Genomic DNA, 22665 nt, shown 5'->3' with positions numbered 1-22665 from the left:
AGTGGGTGGGCGAGGTTCTGTGGCCCGCAGTGAGCCGGTCAGACTGGATGGTCATGATGGGCCCTTCTGGCCTAAAAGTCTAGGAGTTTAATTAAACCATTGCTCAGAGCCCCCTGCCAAGTTCAGGGCCCGCTGGGAGCTGCACGTACACCGTAAAGAGACGGTCCCCGCCTTAGCCAGCTCCACCCAGATTTTGTACAGGTTTAACTAGGCTGGCAAACGTTGGGCTTTTATTGGTAAAAGTCGATTTCACCGGATATACACACACACATATTCCCACAACTATGAACATTTAAATAGAAAAAAATGCTTAAAAATAAACCTATATTATCAGTCAAAATTGCGACCATTGAATGCTGCCAAGCCTAGCTATAGCTACTGAGCTAACATTGATCCTCCCCTGCTCCTCACCTTGTGGTCTGCTCCCAGCAATGCAAGGGAACAAAGGGACTAGATCAAGGACTCAAATTCCCTTATTTTGCCAGCTGTTGCTCCGCATCAGCTCAGAAGAAGACGGAGGCGTCTGTATATAAAGCCCTTTGAAATTCGTCACCATGGGGCAGGAGCACCCTGCTGGGGCGCTGACGTTCTCATTTGCCTCACACCACGATAGCGTCTTTCTGGCAAATCCACTTGAATTCGGCGCTGCAGGTTTCCGAGTTGATCGAGTTCCCCTTTACCACCCCACAGCTGCCGGAGGCAACAGGGCCCGAGACCGGGAACCTGCAGAGCGAAGGAGAAAGGTAGTGATAGATGGATCAGAGAGATCCTCCTCTCGCAGTGATGGGATGCTGGCCTTGATACCAACCCAGCTGGGCTGGGCCCAGATGCTGATGATAGTGTAACCCATGGCTGAGTGCCTCTCCTGATCTCATGGGATGGCTCCTTAGCTCAGACTGTGGCAGCTCTTGCTTTTAGCTCTGGAGGTCCCCAGTTCAGTCCCCGGGCTGTCAGCCATCACAGCAAAACCTCCCAGGACATGAACTGAGTTAGGGTGTCTTGTACGGGGAGACTTTGGCAAACCAGTAAAATGCCTGAAACCGCTATGGCTTATTGCTACAAGCAGCCAAGTCCGCAGGCTGTAAATTGGCCATTCAGCATTCTCAGTTTGACCAAGGCAGGAGCGGGTGCGGGGAGGGGGGGGGGGGGGGAGTTTTGGGTGCCACAGAAAGGGCAGCTTGACCCCGTGTCCTTCCTGATAAGAATTGTGTTGAAGTGGCTGATCCTGCTCTTCGAAAATGCATGTATGTGCCCCAGGAATGTCTAGTGGGGCCTCAAGGCTGCAAACTCTGGAAAAACCCACACCTGGTTAATCGATAATCAGAAGGAAGCTCTTGCTTGACTATTGAAACTGCTTACTGAACAAGTTTTCTTTAAGGGACATGTCACTCTATTACTAATGTATAAATAAGGGGGAAAAGTTTGAGGTAGTTGGACACTTTTTGGACTCTCCTTCTGGGTACATCTTGCAGTCCCCACCGGGGGATGGAATATTTGGCCACCGGAAGCCTGCCGCTGGGCCACTCGAGAGCCACTCTCAGCTTTGGTAATTATCGAGGGTTGGGAGTATTTTACTAACCTTTTGCGGACGTGTGTAAGTGCTTGAGACTAAGTCAAGTTTAGCTTTAAGTGAAAGCACCCTTGTGTTGTCCGGTTTGTGACAGCCATCGATCGGTCGGACGGCCGTGTCTCCCCTGATTTATTTCCTGACACCACCTCGCACAGAGTAAAAGTTACCAAGAGCTTTGGGTTGAAAGAACCCCGGGTAACAGTCTCGTCTTCCCCTATTCTGATAACCACTCCCCATTATTCAGGCCCCACAAGTCTCCGGGGAGATCCTGGCCCCCCTTGAAGTCACTGGGAGCTTTGCCAGGATCATTCCATCTCTGCTCTCTTCTTGTGGCCGATTCCTCTCTCACTCACTGCCGATTTAACAACACGGACGCCCAGATCCACAAAGGTATTTCGGCTCCTAACTCCCATTGAATTCAATGAAAGTTTGAGCCCCTTGCGTCAATCATTATAAAGCTTCTGTAGCCAATGGAATTTAGTTTATTGCTCATTTCTTGTACGGTTATAATCAACAAGCGGGTTAGGTCGTATATAATCATTGTATGCTCAAAAGAGTTAAGATGTAGGATTATAGAAGAATGATTAGGAGCTGGAAGGGTTAATTTTGTATTCGGTATCTAAGTAACGAGGGGCTGAAACACAAGGCCTGCAGGCTCAGGCCTGCAAGATTTAAGCTTCGCTGATGGAGCTGAGAAATGCCGACATAAGCAAGTGACCGAAGAATAACCCGATGCCCTAAGATTACAGGGAAAGAGGTACCAAGTGGTGGAATTGTGAAAAATCTAGCCGGAAGATTAATTTTAAATCATAAGAATGCTGTAAAGGTGCACCTGTTTCCAACGTGTGCCTTAATCACAGGACACAGGTTGTGTATTAATGCTCATGAGGATAAAGAGAACCTACACGACCTATAGGAATCGGGGTACTGTACCTTTCTAGAGGACATCAGACCAATAAGGAAAAAGAGGGTTGACACTTTTATGGACAGGCACAGACCGTAGGTGTAGACAGAATCACATTATAAAGAGGATGCCCAGAGTGGGAAAATTGAGCTCCCTACGGGAAAACTCCAGCAGGAACCATCCCTCTGTGGATGGGCAAGCCATGCAAGACCCATCAGACCCTAACACTGCTGTTAAGATTGTGAGTATATTTGTAACTTGTGCATATGTCTGTGGAGAATTTCTATGTGCATGGGTATTCATACCCTTAATACAATTTGTAAAAGAAATAGACTTTGTACTTGTGAATGTCTGTGTGGTCACTACCCTTGGTCTTTATTCCTTCCTAGAGACTCTAAATCTGAAGGGAGTGGCAGAGGTGACTTTCGCGCCGTTAAGCTTGAACCTGTAGGGACCACGTCCGAACGCAGAGTAGTGTGACACCACATTACAAAACTCACTTGAAATAAAAATCAAAGGCTAACGGCTCTCTCTTTAGCTAAACACAGAGACGGTGAAGAGGTGACTTGATCACAGTCTCTAAATACCTACATGGGGAACAAATGTTTAATAACGGGCTCTTCAGTGTAGCAGAGAAAGGTCTAACACAACCCAATGGCTGGAAGTTGAAGCGAGACAAATTGAAACTGCAAATAAGGCCTTTTTTTTTTTTTTTAAATAGTGAGGGTAATTAACAACTGGTAGAGTAACCCAAGGTTCATGGTGGATTCTCCATCTTTGACCATTTTTAAATTGAGTGGATGTTTTTCTAAAACATCTGCTCTGGGGTTTATTTGGGGGGCAGTTCTCTGGCCTGTGTTTATATAGCAGGTCAGATTATATGATCACACTGGTCCCTTCTGGCCTTGGAATCTATTAAGATGGGGAAACTGAGGCCCAATGGGGTGCAGAAATTCTTAATCCTCTCCTTGTTTTATTATCAGACCGGGCTGTCTCCCAGACCTGGGACTAGAACCCAGATGGTCTAATCCAAGGCCCTGGAATCAGTAGGAGCCAAAGGAGAAACAAGGCCCTGGTTTATAGCCTAGTTGCAGAGCAGATGGTTGCAATAAGAACATTTGAATCGCAGCGATGTCCAAGTCGTCTGTGAAACCTGAGCCCCTGCTGGGATGCTAGGAGAGATTCCCGTCCAAAAACGCACAGCCCTGCACTTCAGCTCTGTGGAATCTGAGCCCAAATGTGCAAAGCTTCAGAATGAGCAAATCATAGGACTGGAAGGGACCTCAAGAGGTCATCTAGTCCAGTCCCCTGCTTTTATGGCGGAACTAAGTATTATCTAGACCATCCGTGTCCAACCTGTTCTTAAAAACCTCCAGTGACAAAGTTTCCACAACCTCCCTAAGCAATTTATTCCAGGGTCCAACCACCCTGACAGTTAGGAAGTTTTTCCTAATGTCCAACCTAAACGTCCCTTGCTGCAATTTAAGCCCGTTGCTTCTTGTCCTATCCTCAGAGCTTAAGGAGAAGAATTCTTCTCTCTCCTCCTTGTAACAATCTTTTATGTACTTGAAAACAGTTATCGTGTCCCCTCTCTGTCTTCTCTTCTCCAGACTAAACAACCCCAATATTTTCAATCCTCCCTCATAGGTCATGTTTTCTAGACCTTTAACGATGCTCTTCTCTGGATTTTTTCCAATTTGTCCACATCTTTCCTGAAATGTGGCACCCAGAACTGGACACAATACTCCAGCTGAGGGCTAATCAGTGCAGAGTAGAGCGGAAGAATTACTTCTCGTGTCTTGGTTACAACACTCCCGCTAATACATCCCAGGAGGATGTTTGCTTTTTTTTTTGCAACAGTGTTACACTGTTGACTCATATTTAGCTTGTGGTCCACCGTGACCCCCCAGATCCTTCCTAACAAATCTACAAATGCGGAGGAAAAAGTTATCTTAGCCACAGTGAACCTGCAGGCAACACTCACAGTGTTTGATTTAAAGGGGAGCCGTCCACCCAGGTCCAGTTCCTGGTGTGGGACGTGATGTTCAGGCCGATCCAGATGTGGTTTGTGCCTTCTGCGATAGTGTTTATGAAATCCTGGGGAGTGTAAAGCAAGCGACTGGGTGACTCTCACACGGTCTTACACCCCCTGCATATACAGAGACTTCCCCCTCCCCCCGCAAGCCCCATCACACCAGGAGATGTATCAGAGACCCAAAACATGCGAGGAAAATGGATTCTGACCCAATGGGGCCAGCACACTGCATGATACCCTCTCACTGGAGAGCTTCAGTGGTACTGAAGAATAGCCCTGTTTCCCTGAGAGCTGCTGAGTGGTAAAGGAGTCAAAAATTTGTGGCACTACATTGATTCACACCAGCTGGAGAACTGGCCTTGTGCATTTCACTTTACCATCTCCTCTTGGTCCCGGATCACGAGCATCTGTGAATTCCTCGACTCACAGTCCTTCCGGCTCTCGCTCCAGATCCGACTCCTTCTAGAATCCCAGTAGCACTTTCCCCTGTGTGCCCGCCAGTCCTTGGGGCAGAGTTCGCACCCGGCGCCCCCTGGAAGAAGAAACAGAGATGCCCGTGAACTCGCAGAAAGCCAATATTTTTATTTCAAGCCATTCAAAAGCCCTAGCCCGCAATGGGCGCTAGGAGCCAGACTCCCAGCTGGTGTCGGTCAGCATGGAGCACATCAATTTACACCAGCTCAGGATCTGGCCCGAGAGCGATCCTAGTCAAAAATTTCCATCCAATTTTCTCATAGTGGCGGGCGATGGATTTATTTTCCCCTCTTTTCTCATAGCTCAGAGCTCAAAGGATTTCACTCAAACTCCCCCCCGGACCCCCAACACGGTATGATGTAATAAATGCTTGTCACGGACCCAGCAAAGGAAGTGTGACCCTGGACGTTGAGCATCAGAGCATTTGGGGGGGGCTCTAATTACAGTGCTGGGTGCTCTGCAGAGTGAGAGCTACCCCCGTGTGACCACTAGAGGTCACTGCTGCCATTAACACAGGTGAGGACGGGGGGTCTGGGTATGTTGCAGGTCTCTGCTGAATATAGGATTGTTATTGCGTTGGTTTGTTGCATTGCAGTAGCCCGTGCTGGGCACTAAACCAACATGGCACAAGAAGACAGTCCCCACCCCAAAGGGTATTTTTGTTACCTGCATTTCAGTAACACCTAAAGGCCACACTGCCTTTACTTAGGGGAACTGGACTGCTACTCAAGAGATCTTTCCCAGTTCTGCCACTGAGCTGCTGGGTGACCTTGGGCAAGTCACTTCCCCTCTGGTTCCCCTCCTGCCTTTTGTTTAGGTTGCAAACTCTGCCGGGCTGGGACTGTCTCTCCCTGTGTGTCTGTGCAGCGCCTGGCACAAGGGGGACCTGATCTCAGCTGGGGCAGGGACTGTCTCACTGTGTGTCTGTGCAGCGCCCGGCACAACGGGGCCTGATCTCAGCTGGGGCAGGGACTGTCTCTCGCTGGGTGTCTGTGCAGCGCCTGGCACAGCGGGGCACTGATCTTAGCTGGGGCAAGGACTGTCTCTCGCTATGTGTCTGTGCAGCGCCCGGCACAACGGGGCCCTGATCTCAGCTGGGGCAGGGGCGGTCTGGGCCTCCATGTGCTACTCTAATGGACCTAGTGACAGACAGCCTCCATCCCAAAAGCTCAATCTAAATAGAGAAAACATCCAAAGGAAGGATCATTATCCCTATTGTACAGATGGGGAAACTGAGGCCCAGAGTGATGTAGTAATTTGCCCAGGTCTGCTGTGTCCCACTCTGGCATGTGAGCAGTGAGCTTTTCCAGCAGATGTTGAATGTCCATAGTCATTCCACCTCCCACCCGGCTCCCAAGATTCCCCAGGTCAGGTGTTTCCCAGATGCTGAGCCCGGCCTGGAAATCAGTTGAGAGAGAATCTGAGCTGAGGTTACCTGCTGGGCTGCTCCAGGCTGGGTCACACAGACTCTGCTTGAGACGAGACACGAAGGCGGCCTGCTGGATGTCGCATTCTGCCCATCCGTCCTGGAAACCTTCCAAACAGCATCCGTGCAGAGGGAGGTTAGGACACCGCGCATAAGGAAGCTCTAAGGAGCTAGGTCACGTTCCATAGCCCAGAGGGAAGAGAAAAGGGGAGCGAATTTGGGCCCGGTTCCCCATTATCTTGCCCCTTATGGTGTCATTTACTCTAGTGCAGAATGCCACCATCTGCTCTGGTAGCAGATCTAGTCAATATTATCTGTATTTTCTGTGCTTTTTTTTTTTTTTTTTTAAATTTCAATTAGATACCCAAAAAAATCCAGTTTTTCGCTTCTGTTTCCCTTCCTTTTCCCCCTCCTCCGTTTTCCCATTAAAAAGGGCTGATGGAAGGAAAAAAAGGGGAAGGAATGGGGAAAATATTTTCAGATGTTTCGTTAAACTCCAGGAAATTTAAAAAATATTTAGCAAAGGTCTTTATAAAAAAAAAACCCACAAAAACAAAAAAAGCCACAATCTGGTGTCTTTAGTAATATTTTGCACTGGTTTTCCGCCTGGGGTGAAGGGCAGGGAATCAGACCTGTTTCAGAGGGGTAGCCGTGTTAGTCTGTTCCAGCAAAAACGAGGAGTCTTGTGGCATCTTAGAGACTAACAAATGTATTTGGGCATAAGCTTTCGTGGGCTAAGACCCACTTCATCAGATGCATGGAGTCAGACCCATGGAGGTGAGCTGGTCTGGAGAACACGGTGGAAACCGAGCCCCAGTCATGCCCCCACTGGGGAAGATGAACCATAGCTGGTGGGAGAGTCGAATGAAAATTGCCACTCTCATTTACCCTCTTCCTGCACTTACAATAGGCACCGAGGTAATAGGGTTACAGACATAAGAGCTGCCATATTGCGTCAGACCAATAACCCATCCAGCCCAGTACCCTGTCTCTGACAGCGGAGGACAGGTGGGGTCCCAGAGGATGTATGAAAGGTAGAGCTGTGAGTTAAACACCCCCAGGGCCTGGAGGAAGCCAGCGCCTGTGCCAGATACTTACCCCAGACACTCTGAGCAATCACAGCCGACACCAGAAGGACACACACAGCCCCTAAAACCCCCACAGCAACTTTATAACCGTCGAGACCGGGAGAAGAACCTGTAAAAATTCAAACGTGGGGAAACCTTTTCAGTGAAGGATAAAGTAGCCATGGAGGGATTTCCTGCCAAACCTACCAGCCGGATTGTGGTACATCCTAGTGCATTCCCTGCAATTTCCACATCTAGTTTTGTTGGGCTCACCGGCAGGGTTAGTGCGACCATCTCAGTGTAAGATCTTTGGGGTAGGAGCTTGGGGTACACAATTAATAGAAGTAATACAGTACACCTAGAAGGCCTAGCTGAGATCAGGGCCCCTTTGTGCCAGGCGCTGCACAGACACACAGGGAGAGACAGTCCCTGCCCCAGCTGAGATCAGGGCCCTGTTGTGCCAGGCGCTGCACAGACACACAGCGAGAGACAGTCCTTGCCCAAAGGATCACCTAGTATAATTAGACTAGACAGACAAAGGGGAAACAGAGGCACAGAGACTTACCCAACCTCACAAGCAGGGACCTAACCCAGGTCCCCTGGCCTTTACCCTACCCAGTACCCCATGGCACGCCAGAGAGATATACTGTTATTTCAGGCCAGGCCAGCCAACAGTTCTTAACAACTTCCCCCCCCCACCCAATTAGTGTCAACAGAACCAGCAGACAATACAATTAAGCAGCCCACTGTTTATTCCCTCCTTGTCTCCGCAGGTAGGAGTGTAGGTGTGGTCACACTGGACCAGAGCATGGGTCCATCTTGTACAGTCTCCTGTCTCTGATAGGGACCAGTGCCAGAGGCATTCAAAGGTGGTAGAAGAACCCCATATCTACAGCAACCAGTCTGGATGCCGAGAGCTCTGACGCTTACCCCGCTCCCTGACCAGTCTCCTTTACTGATCTCTGTTGCACTGTTTTGAACAGCCGCCACAGTAATTTTGCACATCAAAAGTGCTCTCTGTCAGCAAAACACTCGTTTGTTCCCTCCTGGAGCTGTGGAAGAAATGCTGCAGCCCTGTCAGAAAACGTGGATGAGTTTTTCCACGAGTGTCTATGAAAGGGAACTAAAAAGGGCCAAACTGGAGTTTGAAAAGCAAAGAGCTCACGACGTCAGATCAACAAGATTCTTTAACTAGAGCAGAAGCAGGAACCCTCTGTGCAAGAATAAGTTAGTCTGCTGGAAAACCATGATTTTAAGGGAGCAATTAAGGAGGATAAGGACATTTCTGAGAAGCTAAATATCTTTCTTTGCATCAGTTTTCACTACAAAGGGTGTGGGACAGATTCCTATTCTAGCACTGCTCTTTGCTGGTAATAATGTTGACTTCCGGTCAGAGACTGAGCTACCAGACAAGGAAATTGATGATTTTAAAAATGTCATAAAATCACACAGCTGTGGTTGAGAATGTTACCCCCCCCCCTTTTTTTTTTAAATGGCATTTTTTCTGTTTTGAACCAAAGCTCTCCGTCCAACTCTGCTGACGTACCGAAATCAGGACTGAAAGAAAGATTTTGCAGAACAACCAATAGGCAAAACACATTTTTTGTCTTCACATTTCTGATCACTTTTTTTAAACTGCAGGTGTTTGGAAAAAAAATCAAAATATTTTTGCAAAAAATTCCATGTTTGAAGAGGGGCAAAAAAGGCCATTTTTTCCCCCAAGAAAAACCTGTTTTTGCTGGGGAAGTTTCAACCAGCTTTGCTCGTGCCCTCACTGAAACCTAAAGAGCAGACGCCATTCCTGAGTGGCCAGTGTAGGTTGGTTTATAGAGCAATACCTTGGCTCCCGTGCGGAGATGGCTGGGTTGAGTTTATCCTCTTCATCTGGAGGGTCATGACGACGTAACCGTCTTCATTCTCCATCTTCTGATGCCGGTGTCGGGTTCGGTTTCGAACAGAGGATCGGAGAAGAAGAAGAAGAGACGCCTGTGGATTCCGGCTGGTCTCCACAAGCCTACAGAGGAAGTACTGGCTCCTCCCCAAGAATCAGGTGTGAAACCACAGCACGCAGAGATGCTGGTGTCCGATGGACCCAGCCGTGACAGCAGAGCCAGATGCTGAGGAGGGGGGTGCAGGTGTCACATGGCTGTATTCCCGACCTGGGGGGCCAGATGTTCTTTGGGAATAAGGCAGCGTAGCTACAGCCCATTGACCCCTGCAGGGGATCTGGGCCCATTGACGCCAATTGAGTGACTGCCGATTGACACCAGCTTGAGATCGGCCCCATTGACGCAAGTAGAGTTATGGGCGATTTGTACCAGGTGGGGAATCGGGTTCAGAGCAGTTTGTGGGGAGGAGATGTCGATAAGAACTAGCTGATAAGAACCTACGAACTGGCTCAGCCCCATGGTCCCGCTACCCCAGTATCCCGTCTCTGACAGTGGCCAATGTCAGATGCTTCAGAGGGAATGAACAGAGCAGGGCAATTTATCGAGCGAGCCATCTCCTGTCATCCTGTCCCTGCTTCCGGCAGTCAGAGGCTAGGGACACCCAGACCGTGGGGTTGCATCCTTGACTGTCTTGGCTAATAGCCATTGATGGACCCAGAAGTGAGAGTGGGCCGGTGCGGCACTCCGGTTTTGCTCCCCCGTCAGCAGCACTGTCAGACCCTACAGGCAGAGTGCCGACGGGGGGGAGAAAAAGGGGCAGCTGCCCCAGACCCCAGCTTTGGGGGCCCCCCTGGAGCCCAGGGGGCTAGTGCAGGACCTGCTTCCAGCTGGGAGCAGGGGCCGAGCCCCCTCCTGCACTGTCTAGCGGCGGTGGGAAGAGGAGCAACCCAGCCCCAGCCCGCTCCACTCCCCCAGGTCACAGCCGCCTCCCGCCCCCGGCACTCACCGGGCGGTGGCAGGAAGTGGAACGTCATCGCAGCTGGGAGCCGGCAGAGTGGAGGGGGTTGGGGCTCACTTCTCATCTGCGGTAAGGATGCTGGGCCCAGTGCAGGGTGTAGCGGTAAGTTGTGGTGGCTACTGTCACTCCTGGCTGGACCGATCCTCCAGAGACTGATCTAATTCATTTTGAACCCTGTTACGCTTCCGGCCCCCTCCACCTCCCCTGGCAATGACTTGCACAGGTTGACTGTGCATGGTGGGAAGAAATACTCCCTTTTGTTTGTTTGTTTTCCACTGAATGCATCCGATGAAGTGAGCTGTAGCTCACAAAAGCTTATGCTCAAATAAATTGGATAGTCTCTAAGGTGCCACAAGTCCTCCTGTTCTTTTTGCAAATACAGACTAACACGGCAGCTACTCTGATCCCTTTTGTTTGTTTGAAACCTGCTGCCTATTCCCGTCACCAGGTGACCCCTGGTTCTTGTGTTACGTGAAGGGGTAAGTAATGCTTCCTCAGTCCCTTCTCCGCACCAGTCATGATTCTAGAGACCTCTATCAGCTCCCCCCTCGGTCATCTTTTTTCCCCCCAAACTGAACAGCCCCAGGGTTTTTACCTTCTGCTCACAAGGCAGGTGTTTCACACTCCTCATCAGTTTGATCGTATCTGCATTACCCCCCACGGCTGCCAACCACACTGAGAACATCACACAGCACCTGCGATGAAGCCAGCTTCCTGCGGGTCAGCCTTTGCTGATGTGTGGGAAGCCATTTTCCATCTGCTCACCTTCGAGCCAGCGCTGACTGGCCGGCCTTCTCCTGCTGGATAACTTTGGGTGCAGCCCACCCTTCCTGTGTAAACAACAACCCGTGGGAGAGAACACCACAGCGGCTTCCTGCCTGGAGTGGGACCCAGCTCATCTGTCTGCAGTGGGGTTTGCTCCCTTGCCTGGGGGGGCTCGAACACTTGGATCCCCAGAGAGATGTGCCAATGTCAGCAGACCATCCGGCCATGCACAGAAGCCGGATACCCCGTTCCACCAGGCCCAGGGCTGTCTGTCTCTCCTCTCCCCACCAGCTTCCTGGCAGCCCAGCTCCCCCGGGCAGGGGTGTAATAGAAACACACGACCGATCTGGGGCCATCTCTATCCCCAATGTGACCCCACTGAGGACAACAGCGTGGTGCAAAGGATTAACGCGTCAACTGAGCTAATTAATTGGTTGATAGAGGTATGCCAGGGGTTATTTGAATCCCTGCAGTGTGACAAGTTTGATGCGAATTTCCTAGCCTCTGGGGACTGCACTGGGGCAGAAGAGGTAGAAAAAGGCTAATGAAGGCCCGCTCAGTCCAAACTGAGACAGCCGGAGGGAGATGATTAAAAAGAAGAGCCTTGCTCACCTGCAGGCAGAGAGAGCAGATCTGAGGCTGAACTCGATCTCCCAGAGAAGAGATTAAGTTTCTGTTGCTTCTTGCTGGCTTTAGGCATGGAGTGCCCCACGACCGCATGGGAGGGTGGGTGGAGAAGCCCAGGGACTCACAAGGGGTAAGGACGTGGTAAGGACGCTGGTAAGGACGTGCTATAACACAAACCGAATTTGGGCCTGGCGTGAGCGAGTGAGACTCTCTATGGCAAGCATGCCAGGGAAGCATGCTCATGCTAGGACAGCCTTGAGCTTCTAGCGCTGGGGATGTGGGTGTGAATTAAATTTAAGTCACTTTACACCCCTGTTGGTAGGAATTGCTTTACCATAGCAGCCAGAGAAGACTGGGCTTCACCCTCACATAACTGACTAAAAGCGTGTAATACTGACACCAAGGGGCCAGCAGACATTTGATCGCACTCTGCTGAAGAGCCATGAAAGTTCTTGGGCTCTAAGACACTGGCCCAGCAAGGCTAGTCCAATATTCTCTGGAATATTGGACAAGCCTTGCTGGGCCAGTGTCTATCGCCAAATAAAATAAAGGGGGCAGACCGAACATAGGGGAGAGGTTTGCTTTGGAGACCCCAGAGACCTAGAGCCAATACACACTCCACAGAGTGTTGGAGCTTCCTAAGAAGGCAGGAAGGTTCACGGTAGGTTAAAAAAATATTCAGACAGTTATGGCTTTATTATTGCGTGTATTACATTTCATTGAGTATTCAGCAGAGATCAGTGCCCCCCTTGTGCAAAGATAAATGAGACACTCCCTCTATTGTATAGCTTATCGACGAAATAAAAATCCTGTCACAGACAGGAGGGACAGGCACAGAGATAAATACAATAGTAAAAACAGATTTCAAAAAACAAACAAACAATCACATTTACTTATGATCAAGGCTACAATTTTGGCACAGGTATTTTTATGTCAACTCCTGGACAGGACATGGGCAATAAATAATAAATGATGGATGCCCAAACCCTGCTGCCCGGGGTTGAATTATTGCATTTTCAAGAAGTTGTGGAGGGCTCATTTAAAAAAAAATGAATCACAGCATCTGTAAGATCCATGACAGATTCGTAGCCTTACTTATAATTATTAATATTACAATACAGTTCCAGTCAGGCCCCATAGCGATGGGATGGACACACACACACACACACACACACACACACACACACACACACACATACACACAGTCCCTGCCCCAAAGTGCTTACAATCTACATGGAGGAGTATCTCATTTTAAAGATAGGAAACTAAGGCACAGGACGGTGGAATGCCCGATTTTCAGAGTAGCTCAATTCCCAGTTAGGCAGCTGCATGAGCCTTCGGATTAAACACCCCACTCACCGTCTGAGCTCTTGAATATTCGGCCCTGAGTGACTCACCCACAGACAGGGAGTTGGTGGAAGACCCGGGTCTCCCAAGTCCCAGCCCAGAGCCTTAAGTGCAAGGGCAGCCCTGGCCCCACATGGGAAGAAGACACATCCAGGATAGTGCAACGATCGTAGCTGTGTAACGCACACAGGAGGCACCCGCCCCTCGGCCATTCAACGCTATTAAAGTGCTGGCTCTCGGCTGCGTTGGGGCAGCCGGCTCAGGTCCCGGGGCTGTACCACCTCTCCATTCAGTGGGATCTCCTCACCAGCCTCTCCGTCTCGGGTTCCAGCCTCGGGCAGATGCGAGACACAGGCTGGCATGCAAACGGGCGAGTCCGCTGAGTCCAAGATCCCTTCCTCTTTGCAACCACGACGGGTTTCCGGTCCTTCTCGCCCACGTTTCCAGCAGACATAAAGTGCAGCAGCAACAAACAAAGCAGCAACGAACCCCAGCGATACCCACACGCCACAGCGGCCCCTTGGCTCTGGAAAGAAAACCAAAGATAAGAGTCAGTTTAGACACCGCTGGACTAAGAGAAGACAGGTGTCCCAGTGGTTAGAGCCCTCGCCTAGGTCTTGGGTAGACCAGGGTTCAATTCCCTGCTCTACCTTTGAGTCCTTCTCTGGGCCTCAGTTCCCCCTCTCCAGTGTGGATAACAGCATTGCCCTCTCACAGGGGTGTTGTGAGGCTGAATCCAAGGTGCTCAGATACTAACATGACGGGGTCCAGATAAATATTTTAGAACAAGCCTTACTGATAAGAAGCTGGCCTCTGCCATAAAGATCTGTTTGCACAGCACCTAACACTCTGGGGTCCTGGCTATTAACCCAAGGCAAATAATACATTAGAGTCACTCAGACTAGAGCAAAGGTAACCCCATGTTGCTGCTTCTCATGATGTTTGGTGCGTTCCTTAAAGCCCCAGCTCCTGGAGTCCTGTGATTAGAGGAGACTCCCCGCTTTCATTTGGGTCTTCTCAGGGAAGGTTTCCAGCCCTTGGGGCTGTGGGGAGAGTTTGAAAACACAGTCCCTAGAGGTAGGTGCAAAAAGGGGGACGGAGACTGAGCATTGCAATCCCCTGCCACCCCAGAGCATGGCACCCTGGCTCCCTATACAATTCAAGGGGCCCCTAAAATTGGGATTCACAGAAGCCAGCGTGCGAGGCAGGGGGCTGCCTAAGGTAGCCAGTAGTAAATGCCGAGGAGAATGCAGTGAATAGCCGCCTCCCTCCACTTGCAATTCACAGCCAGGCGCCCTGTCCTGGAGTTAAATGCCTAAGCAGGGTCAGTCCATTTTTGAGAAGAAACAAGATGGCAGCGGTTAGAGCATTTGCCCAGGATGTGGGAGACCAAGGTTCAAACCCACGGAGAGAAGCAGAGACTTGAACCCAAGTCTCCCACCTCTCTGGAATGAGCTGTACCCACTGACCGCCAGGAGGGACTGAGGGACCCCCCCAACGTTGTTCCACTGGGGATAAATAATTAGCTGGAGAGCCCCAAGAAATTCGCAAATACAAGACACCATGGTAAAAAAAACAAAAAACAATCACAAAAACCCACCTCCCCGATGGCAGTGCCCATCTCACGGAGCTGGGCCTGACTCTCCACTCCTGTGTCGTGACCTGGCGCATGGGGTCACATCACCGCTCAGGTATGAGGGTAGCCGGGCCAAACCGGGCTGGGGTGGGGGTGGGATTGGCCCTATAGGACAGGATTCACTCTCCAAAGGCAGATTCACTCTCCAAACCTTCCCTTGCCCAGCCTGGCCTGGCCAGGCCCAGGGCTTCCCCATCTCCCCCAGGGGACCTGACCCCCCCATACCACCAAGTGGATAAAACAAAACCTCACACAATTCCCTCCAAAGACAATATTATTTAAAAAAAAAATTCACAGGGCTCTAAATTATCCGACAGCCCCCAGCTGCGGGTGATCGCTGGGATCGACACACAAACACCCCGAGTTCGGGGTAAAAACTGCTCAGGCACTGACCCTGTTCTGCTGGGAAATGTTCCTGTAAAGAGATTCAGGTCATTAATACTTACCCCCCTCCAGAGAGCCATTGGAAAGCATCCCTCGTCTACTTCCCTCTCCAGTCCGATTGGCAGTCCCCTCTCTGACAGCGGGAGTCTCCGATATAAGTGGTGGGAACAAGACAGGACCTGTAGGCAAACAGGAGGGCACAGATGTCAAGGCAAGGAGGCACCATTAGGTCAGCTGATCTGATCTCCTGTATAACCCGGGCCAGAGGACCTCACCCAGGGGTTCCTGCGTCCAGCCCATATCTGGTGGTGGCCTAGAGCTTTTTTCCCCTGAAAGTCATCCAGTCTTGATTTAAAGACTTCACAGCGATGGGAGGCTGAGATACACAGCACCTTGCAGGAAGGAGTAATGCAATATCTAGGCTCTGATCCAGCCCTTCTGCCCATCCCCGTAGTATCGTGCACCTCACAGTCCCTTTAAAGTATTTATCCTCCCAACATTCCCCACCATGGTGCAGGAAGCACCGTTATCCCCTGTACCAGGGCGGTTTGCTCCTGGGCTGGAGAGCTTAGGGCCAAGCCCGCCCTGATCACAGGAGTCATCCCAGCCGAAGGGAATCCGGAGATTCCAAAATAAAGGGCAGTGCGGGGGGCGGGGGGGGTTGAAAGAAAGTTGAGCCTGACAGCAAGCTAGGGAAGGCCAGGAATCAGGAGATGTATTGAGCTGAAATGGATACAATACTTGGTGTGTTTTGGGACCGTTGAATTCTGCGTTTGGACAAACTCCGTTGCCAGCCTGGAGAAAAGCGGTTCAACAATTTTGGGTGGACAAAGTGATTGGAACCTGTGTGAGTTCTTAAAGGGGCCCGATGAAGGGGAAACAGAGGCAGATTGGTGGCCACGATACTATATCCCCTGACAGAGGCGCGCACACACAGATTTCGTGCCAGATTTGTAAAGGTATTTAGGCGTTGCTGTGCACAGGGTCACAACGCCTAACAGAGTTAGGAGCCTATATCTCTTTTCACAAGGGATTTAGGCACTTAGGAGAAAAGATCCCATTGATAGACAGAATTTCAGCTCCCATGTGCCGAAATGCCTTTTGAAAGAGTTAGGCTCCTAAATCAATCAGTTAGGGGCTGCGACACTGTGCATAGCAACGCCCAAGACCTTTACAAATCTGGGGCTAAGTGACTTGGCCAAGGTCACACAGACAGTCTGTGGCAGAGCTGGCATTGACCCAGTGTCTCCCGAGGCCTGAGCCGGCAGACCAAGCACAAGGCCCTCCTTCCTCCCTAAACATGGGAGAAGAAACAGACGCCCAAAGGGAGTCATAAACAACACTGAGCATGTAGAAAAGGAGGACTTGTGGCACCTTAGAGACTAACACATTTATTTGAGCATAAGCTTTTGTGAGCTACAGCTCACTGCATCGGATGCGAATACAGACAAACACGGCTGCTACTCTGAAAACTGAGCATGTATTCAGCATTTCTCATCCATAGACGTCCAAGTGCTTTACAGAGGTGGTCAGTGTCATCCCCACCATTTTACAGACGGCGAAACGGAGGGACAAAAGGAGCGGGGGGGCAGCAACATGCCCAAGGTCACCCAGCAAATCAGGGGCAGAGTTCTGAATGAAAGCCAGATCTTTGAAGTCCCAATCCAGCCTTACCCACTTGACCCATCTGCCTCCAAGAAAGCAATCCCAACCGTCGACAAGGATCTCAGGGACAGCGAGGCCAGAAGAACCATGCCGCTCTGAACGACATCCCTGGGAATTATACACCACTTCCGCACATCGGACGGAGGGGGGAGAGGCTGTGCGCGTGAGACTGAACTGGAATTGGTCATAAACCTCAAGGCAAGGCACCTGGGAAACTTACCAGGCACCGTCAGGTTGATACGCGCCATGCAGATTTCATGCAGGTCACTGACAACTCGGTATTCTCCGGCCATCCATTCACTTGCGTTCTTCACAGAAACGAGGAGCCAGCCTGAGAGAGCAATCCGTCCCTGGTACGTGCGGCTGTAGTAATTCCACTTTCCTTTACTAGTGAACACCAGGATGGGGTCACAAGCAGTGTCGGAGGCCGTGATGGTGGTTGGCATCTTACACAAACGAGATGCCTTCTTGGGCAGGTTAATTTCAACAAGCCCAGAGGAGCCTTCGGGCACAGACAGGTTATAGCGGGGACAAGCTCCAGACCCTAGAAGGAAAAAGGTGTGTGAGCGACAAGTGGATTCTACGCTGCTCTTGTGGAAGACAATGATTTCCTCTGGAGAGGAAGCGGGCATGCTGCAGGTCTGGGGCCCAGGAGCAGAGCTAAAGCTGGCTGCAGACGGGGTAGCTCAGGGCGTGGATGGCAGAAGGCTGCAGGTCAGGACTATGGGGCACTGGCAGAGCTGTGGGCAAGGGGAGCGGAACCTTCCCAGAAGTGGGGGGGCCCCCACAGGCCCCCATCCCCTCTGCAGCCCTGCCCCCACCCCCTTTTATCCCTGAGGCCCCCACCCCTGGCCAAGCTGGAGTGGGGCTGGAGAGCCCAGGCCCCTCCACCTGCCTGCCGTGGGCCCCCCAAGAGCAGCCCCTGGCCCGTGTATCCACCCCCCAGACCCTCTGCCCAAGGCGGTGGAGGGTCCACGGCTCCCCCCAGTTGCCTGCGTGATTGTTACCCCCACCTGGCTCCAGCTGGGGGGCAGGGCCTTGGAGCCACACTCAGCCCTGGTAAGAGCCATGCAGGCACCTGCAGGGAGCCAGATGCTCCACCTGCCCTGGGCCGGGGGGGGTGGGTCCAGCGGGCGGGGACTGTTCTCAGGGCCCCCCCACCCCAGGAAGGTGGAGGGTCCACAGCTCCTCACAGCTGCCCAGGCTCCCGGGTCAGGCTCCAGCTGCCAGGAGGGCTGGGGGAAGCGGGGCCTCAGGGGGAAGAGGAAAGGCAGGCTTCCCTGGCTGGGGGGCAGGGGGAAGACAGCTCTGGGCTGGAATAGTTGTGGACATCAACAGAGCTCGGGGGGGGGGGGGGGGGGGGGGGAGAGAAGACCAGGGCTGAAGGAAGAAGTGGGGACTGAAGGTCAGGACAGAGGAGCATCCGCAGAGCAGGAGGGTGGGAAGCCGGGGGCTGGAATAGCAGAGGGAACATGGGTCAGGGTTAAGGTGAATTGGCAGAGTTAGGTGGGGGTGATCCCAGTGGGGCCTGGGATCGAGGGGCACTGGTGGATGTAGGAGGGAAGCCCAGGGCTAGAAGAACTATAGGGCACCAGCAGAGCGGTGTATACCGAACCCAGGACTGCAAATTGCAATATTGGGGTACGGGATGGGTGCAATATGCTCCACGGAAAGGGAGACCAACCTTCCCCCACCCCCCAGCCAACACTTCAAAGATCCCCAATGCAACTCAACTCGGGGGGGGGGATCTAGATTTAAGTGTCCAGATTTGGGGAGGGGAGGGGGGGAAGAGAGCAAGAGGTGAGGGTAAATATGGTTTAGAGCCACCTGCACACCTTGCCCCTGCAAACACACATACCCATCTCCTGCCCTTGGCCAATAAAATCAGTCAGTGCCTCAGATCCCTCACACACACACACACACATATACACACATACTTTTACCGTGACTCACCCTGCTACCATCTGCAAGAGGCCAGTCCAGCCTACCAATGAAGATCATTTCTTGTAGTTTCCCACCCCCACCATCCACTCACTTGTACAGACCCAGCTCCTTATTTTCCAGCCCCGCCTTCTCCCCATGGCAATGGGGGGAAAGACACAATCCTCCAGACCTCCAACTCCCTGTTACCTCCCAGCCCCATACTTGCTACCTCCCCCCCTACCAGCAAGGAGACACCCTCCTCCCTATCTACTCCCTAGCTGCTACCCTGCAGCAGGAGGATGGACCACCCCCCTCCCTGCTACCTGCTACCCCCATCCCCAGCAGGAGGAGAATTCCACCCTCACCCCCCTATTCTGCCGCTCTCTGATATAAGGATCCCCCACCATATCCCCTCTGAACCCAGCACAGCTGTATTCCGTCCCCCCATTACCCATCTCCCCTGCCCACCTGCCACCTGCCCAGTCCCTGGAGTCAGCCAGAGGGACCCCAGAAAGATCAGGGTCTTTAGTCTCCACATTGGCCCGAGTAGCAGCTGTTGTCCCCTTCCGCACACACAGCGACAATGGTTGAAATTTTCTTGGAGGCTCGTATTTCCCGGGACTTGCGCAGACACCGTCATGAGCTGGGACAGGGATTGGTTCCCCTTTGCGCCAGCCCCTGCCCCAGCTCACATCCGCTCTCCCTCCCTGGGCCTGAGCGGGAAGCCGCCACCTGCTTCCCAGCCTTCTCTGGCTTCCTGCGCGAACAGCTGAGTCGCAGGAAGCCGGGGCGGCGCCTTCAGGGGAGGATGGGGTGCTCTGCACCCACCAAATTTTCCCCTTGGGTGCTCCAGGGGTGGAGCACCCCTGGGAGTTGGCGCCTAAGGCGCTACTTTTGGCCGATTAAATTTCGAAGCCCTTTTAGAACCGGTTCTCCCTCCCGGAACAACCGGTTCTCAAAGGGCTTCTAAATTTAACAACCGGTTCTAGCGAACTAGTGCGAACGGGCTCCAGCTCACCACTGGTTGTGCCCCCAGCAGACCACCCCACTAAACTAAACACCGATCTGACTGTACTCTGTGGGTACACACTACACGGGTTTGCAGGATCCCACCCACGCTGGGACAGCATTTTTCTGACCAAGATGATTTGCCAAGTCACCTGTGTCTCCTCCTCCTCCTGTCCTAACCCACTCCACACCCAGAGCCAGGGACAGAACCCAGGAGTCCCGATTCCCAGTGCCCCCTGCAGCTCTCACCACTAGGCACCACTATTTTCCAAGAGCAGAGGTTTTCTGTTCTAGTTCCAGTCCTTATTAGGAAGCTGCTTTGCTGGCCAGCAGGGAAGCACCCGTGCAAGCTGCGGAGGGGGGGAGGCTGAATGAGAAATCCTGCGTTTAGAGATCGCCTTTCACAGAGGCTCAGAGGCCAGGGCAAAGCCTGGGAGTGAGAGATGCATGGTCCAGGGCTGCTCCTGGAAAGATGGAAGGTTTTAGGCAGCACCCCCACCCCTGGAAGCTCTGACCCTCACTTCCCTCCTCGCCCTGAACACGGAGCAGCCATTCTAAGTGGGGCGGGGGGGGGGGGGCGCACTCAAGGCACTGCTACAAAGGAAGTTCACAGCTTACCGGCTGGCCGGCCCCCTTTCTGTGCAGTATCCCCTGCAGATGAGCCATCTCCCCCTCTCCAGGCACGAACAGCCAGGCGTGCTCTGCAAACCCCCTATTCCAAGCCAGGCAAATACAGCACCTAGGCGGGATTTAGCCCTGCCTGGCTGGAAGCCTGGTGATTGGCTGTCATTAGCATACTGTCTCCTGATTGGACACAGGGTAGGGCGGGCGTATCCAGCGGCAGAGGGGAGCGTGTAGCAAATGAGCGCTGATCTGCATAACGCGCGGGAACCTGCAGGGCTGGGGGGTCGCCCCAGCTGGTCTCCTGTGCATTGAGCCAGCTGCTCTGGGTTCCCTCCCAAGCAGAGGTTGGTGTCAAGTGGCCCTCGCTCTGTTGGAGTCAATGAGTCAGATCCCCCCTCGGTGAAACCACTACTCTAACCCTTAGGCGACGCTCCCCTCTCAAAGCCAAGACTGGAGCAGCCGCTTATTGCTCCCCTGCATGCTGCTGTCTAGGAAAAATAGCTTGTGTAAAACCCGCTGCCAACGGGCCTTAGCGGGGTTGTCTGCTCGGTGTCCCCATCCGGTATCCTCATTTTGAACCTCTGACCTTCACTCTGATCCCTAAAAAGAACAGGAGGACTTGTGGCACCTTAGAGACTAACCAATTTATTTGAGCATAAGCTTTCGTGAGCTACAGCTCACTTCATCGGATGCATCTCTGATCCCTGTTTTTCATTAGTTGTCCCCCGGTACTCAGTTGGTCCCTGGGTCCAGTGGTCCCTCCCGCTGGGCTGGGGGAGGGGCCTTTAGCAGTGGGTGGGCTTGAGCCTGCCCACTTCCCGCATTTTTTCATGGTCTGTGTGTATATAAATCTCCTCACTGTATTTTCCACTTTATGCATCCGATGAAGGGAGCAGCAGCTCACGAAAGCTTATGCTCAAATAAATTGATTAGTCTCTAAGGTGCCACAAGTCCTCCTGTTTTTTTTGCGAATACAGACTAACACGGCTTCTACTCTGAAACCTCCATCGTGGCCATCTAGTCTGTCCACCTGAATGGCACAGGCCAGAGAACTGCCCCCAAATAATTCCCAGAGCAGATCTGCCCTGCTCACATTTCCCGGCCACTGGGCACAAGGGAGGGACACGGAATTCAGCCTCTTCACCAGCTGTGATAAATAAAAAAACAAGCAGCCACATGGGGCCCAGCTTTGCCCACTAGGGGGATCAGCCCTGGGTCCTGGTCTCTTCTGCTTCTCGCCTTACAGTGAAGGGAGGTGCTTTGGGGTTATTTTAATTTGCAAGCTAGTTTCACATGAGGCAGGGCAGGTATGGGGGCAAGTGGGAACACAGAACAATATTTGCAAACCGCATCTATTCAAAGTATAACATGAGATAGCAGGAGACCCTGAGCCAAAATGCCCAAGTCAGTTTAGTAGGGCTCATACAGTTGGGACTGAATGCAGAATTTGGAGCATTGTCGTTAAGGGATAAATTGGGAGGTTAGAAAGCTAGCGGGGTGTCAGATGGCAGGAGAACATAGAGCTGGGAGGAAAAGGATAAAGCAATAGGTGCATTCAGAAAGAGAAGCAAGGTTGTTATCATGCTGACTGCATTGCTGTGTGTCTGTGCTGCCCTGGACCCCAATAATCCCTCCCTCTAGTCTAGGCTATGTAAATTCGTATACCACAGCCCATGGGATTACTGGTGCTTGCCTAGAGCAGTGGTTCTCAACCAGGGGTACATGTATGTACCCTGGGGGTACGCAGAGGTCTTCCAGGGGGCACATAACTCATCTAGACCTTTGCCTAGTTTTATAACAGGCTACAGAAAAAGCACGAGCACAAACTAAAATTTCAGACAGAGGATGACTTCTTTACATTGCTCTATAGACTACACACGGACAGGTAAGTACAATATTTATATTCCGATTGATTTATAATTATATGATGCAAATGAGAAAGGAAGCAAATTTTCAGTAACAATGGCTGTGAGACTTTTGTATTGTTATGTCTGATTTCATAAGCGAGTCATTTTTAAGTGAGGTGAAACTCGGGAGGGATGCCAGACAAATCAGCCTCCTGAAAGAGGTACAGTTGTCTGGGGAGGCTGAGAGCCGCTGGTCCAGAGGCCAGTAAGTATTCGTCTACACAGCAAAGGAAAACCCATGGCTGGTCCATGCCAGCTGACTCAGGCTTTCGTGGCTGTTTCATTTTTGTGTAGACTTCTGGGCTCTGGCTCTGGGACCCTCCCACCCGGTCGGGTCCCAGAGTCTGAACTCCGGGCTTAGCCCAGATGTCTACACAGCAATGAAACAGCCCTGCA

General features: G+C 51.8%; 2 protein-coding genes and 1 pseudogene across 3 annotated transcripts; 1 reads left to right on the top strand and 2 right to left on the bottom strand.

The window, feature by feature from the left end:
* Nucleotide 1: 1 nt before the first annotated feature.
* LOC102947430 (killer cell lectin-like receptor subfamily F member 1) lies at nt 2–10302 on the bottom strand. The gene is made up of 6 exons (XM_037915130.2): nt 9315–10302; nt 7508–7606; nt 6419–6517; nt 4887–5041; nt 4459–4571; nt 2–723 (listed from the first exon to the last, which is right to left on the bottom strand). Exons 1-6 carry the CDS (start codon nt 9397–9399, stop codon nt 600–602), a joined length of 675 nt encoding a protein of 224 aa, XP_037771058.1. The 5' UTR covers nt 9400–10302; the 3' UTR covers nt 2–599.
* Nucleotides 10303–12441: 2139 nt separating this feature from the next.
* Nucleotides 12442–20506, bottom strand: LOC114018204. 2 transcript variants are annotated; one of them, XM_027833796.3, is made up of 4 exons: nt 20357–20506; nt 17028–17351; nt 15205–15321; nt 12442–13648 (listed from the first exon to the last, which is right to left on the bottom strand). In XM_027833796.3, the coding sequence occupies exons 2-4, from the start codon at nt 17251–17253 to the stop codon at nt 13344–13346; spliced, it is 648 nt and encodes a 215-aa protein (XP_027689597.2). In that variant the 5' UTR covers nt 17254–17351; nt 20357–20506; the 3' UTR covers nt 12442–13343. The 2 variants fall into 2 exon arrangements, with proteins under 2 accessions (XP_027689597.2, XP_037771021.1); XM_037915093.2 differs by lacking the exon at nt 20357–20506 and adding an exon at nt 19199–19508.
* Nucleotides 20507–22115: 1609 nt separating this feature from the next.
* The window catches only part of LOC102938726, a 43449-nt pseudogene continuing 42899 nt past the window's right edge, over nt 22116–22665 (top strand).

The sequence above is a fragment of the Chelonia mydas genome, chromosome 14 (assembly GCF_015237465.2).
Source record: "Chelonia mydas isolate rCheMyd1 chromosome 14, rCheMyd1.pri.v2, whole genome shotgun sequence".
NCBI classification, from domain to species: domain Eukaryota; kingdom Metazoa; phylum Chordata; order Testudines; family Cheloniidae; genus Chelonia; species Chelonia mydas.
Note: the sequence above shows the minus strand (reverse complement) of the source record. Positions and strands in the feature narration are given on the sequence as shown.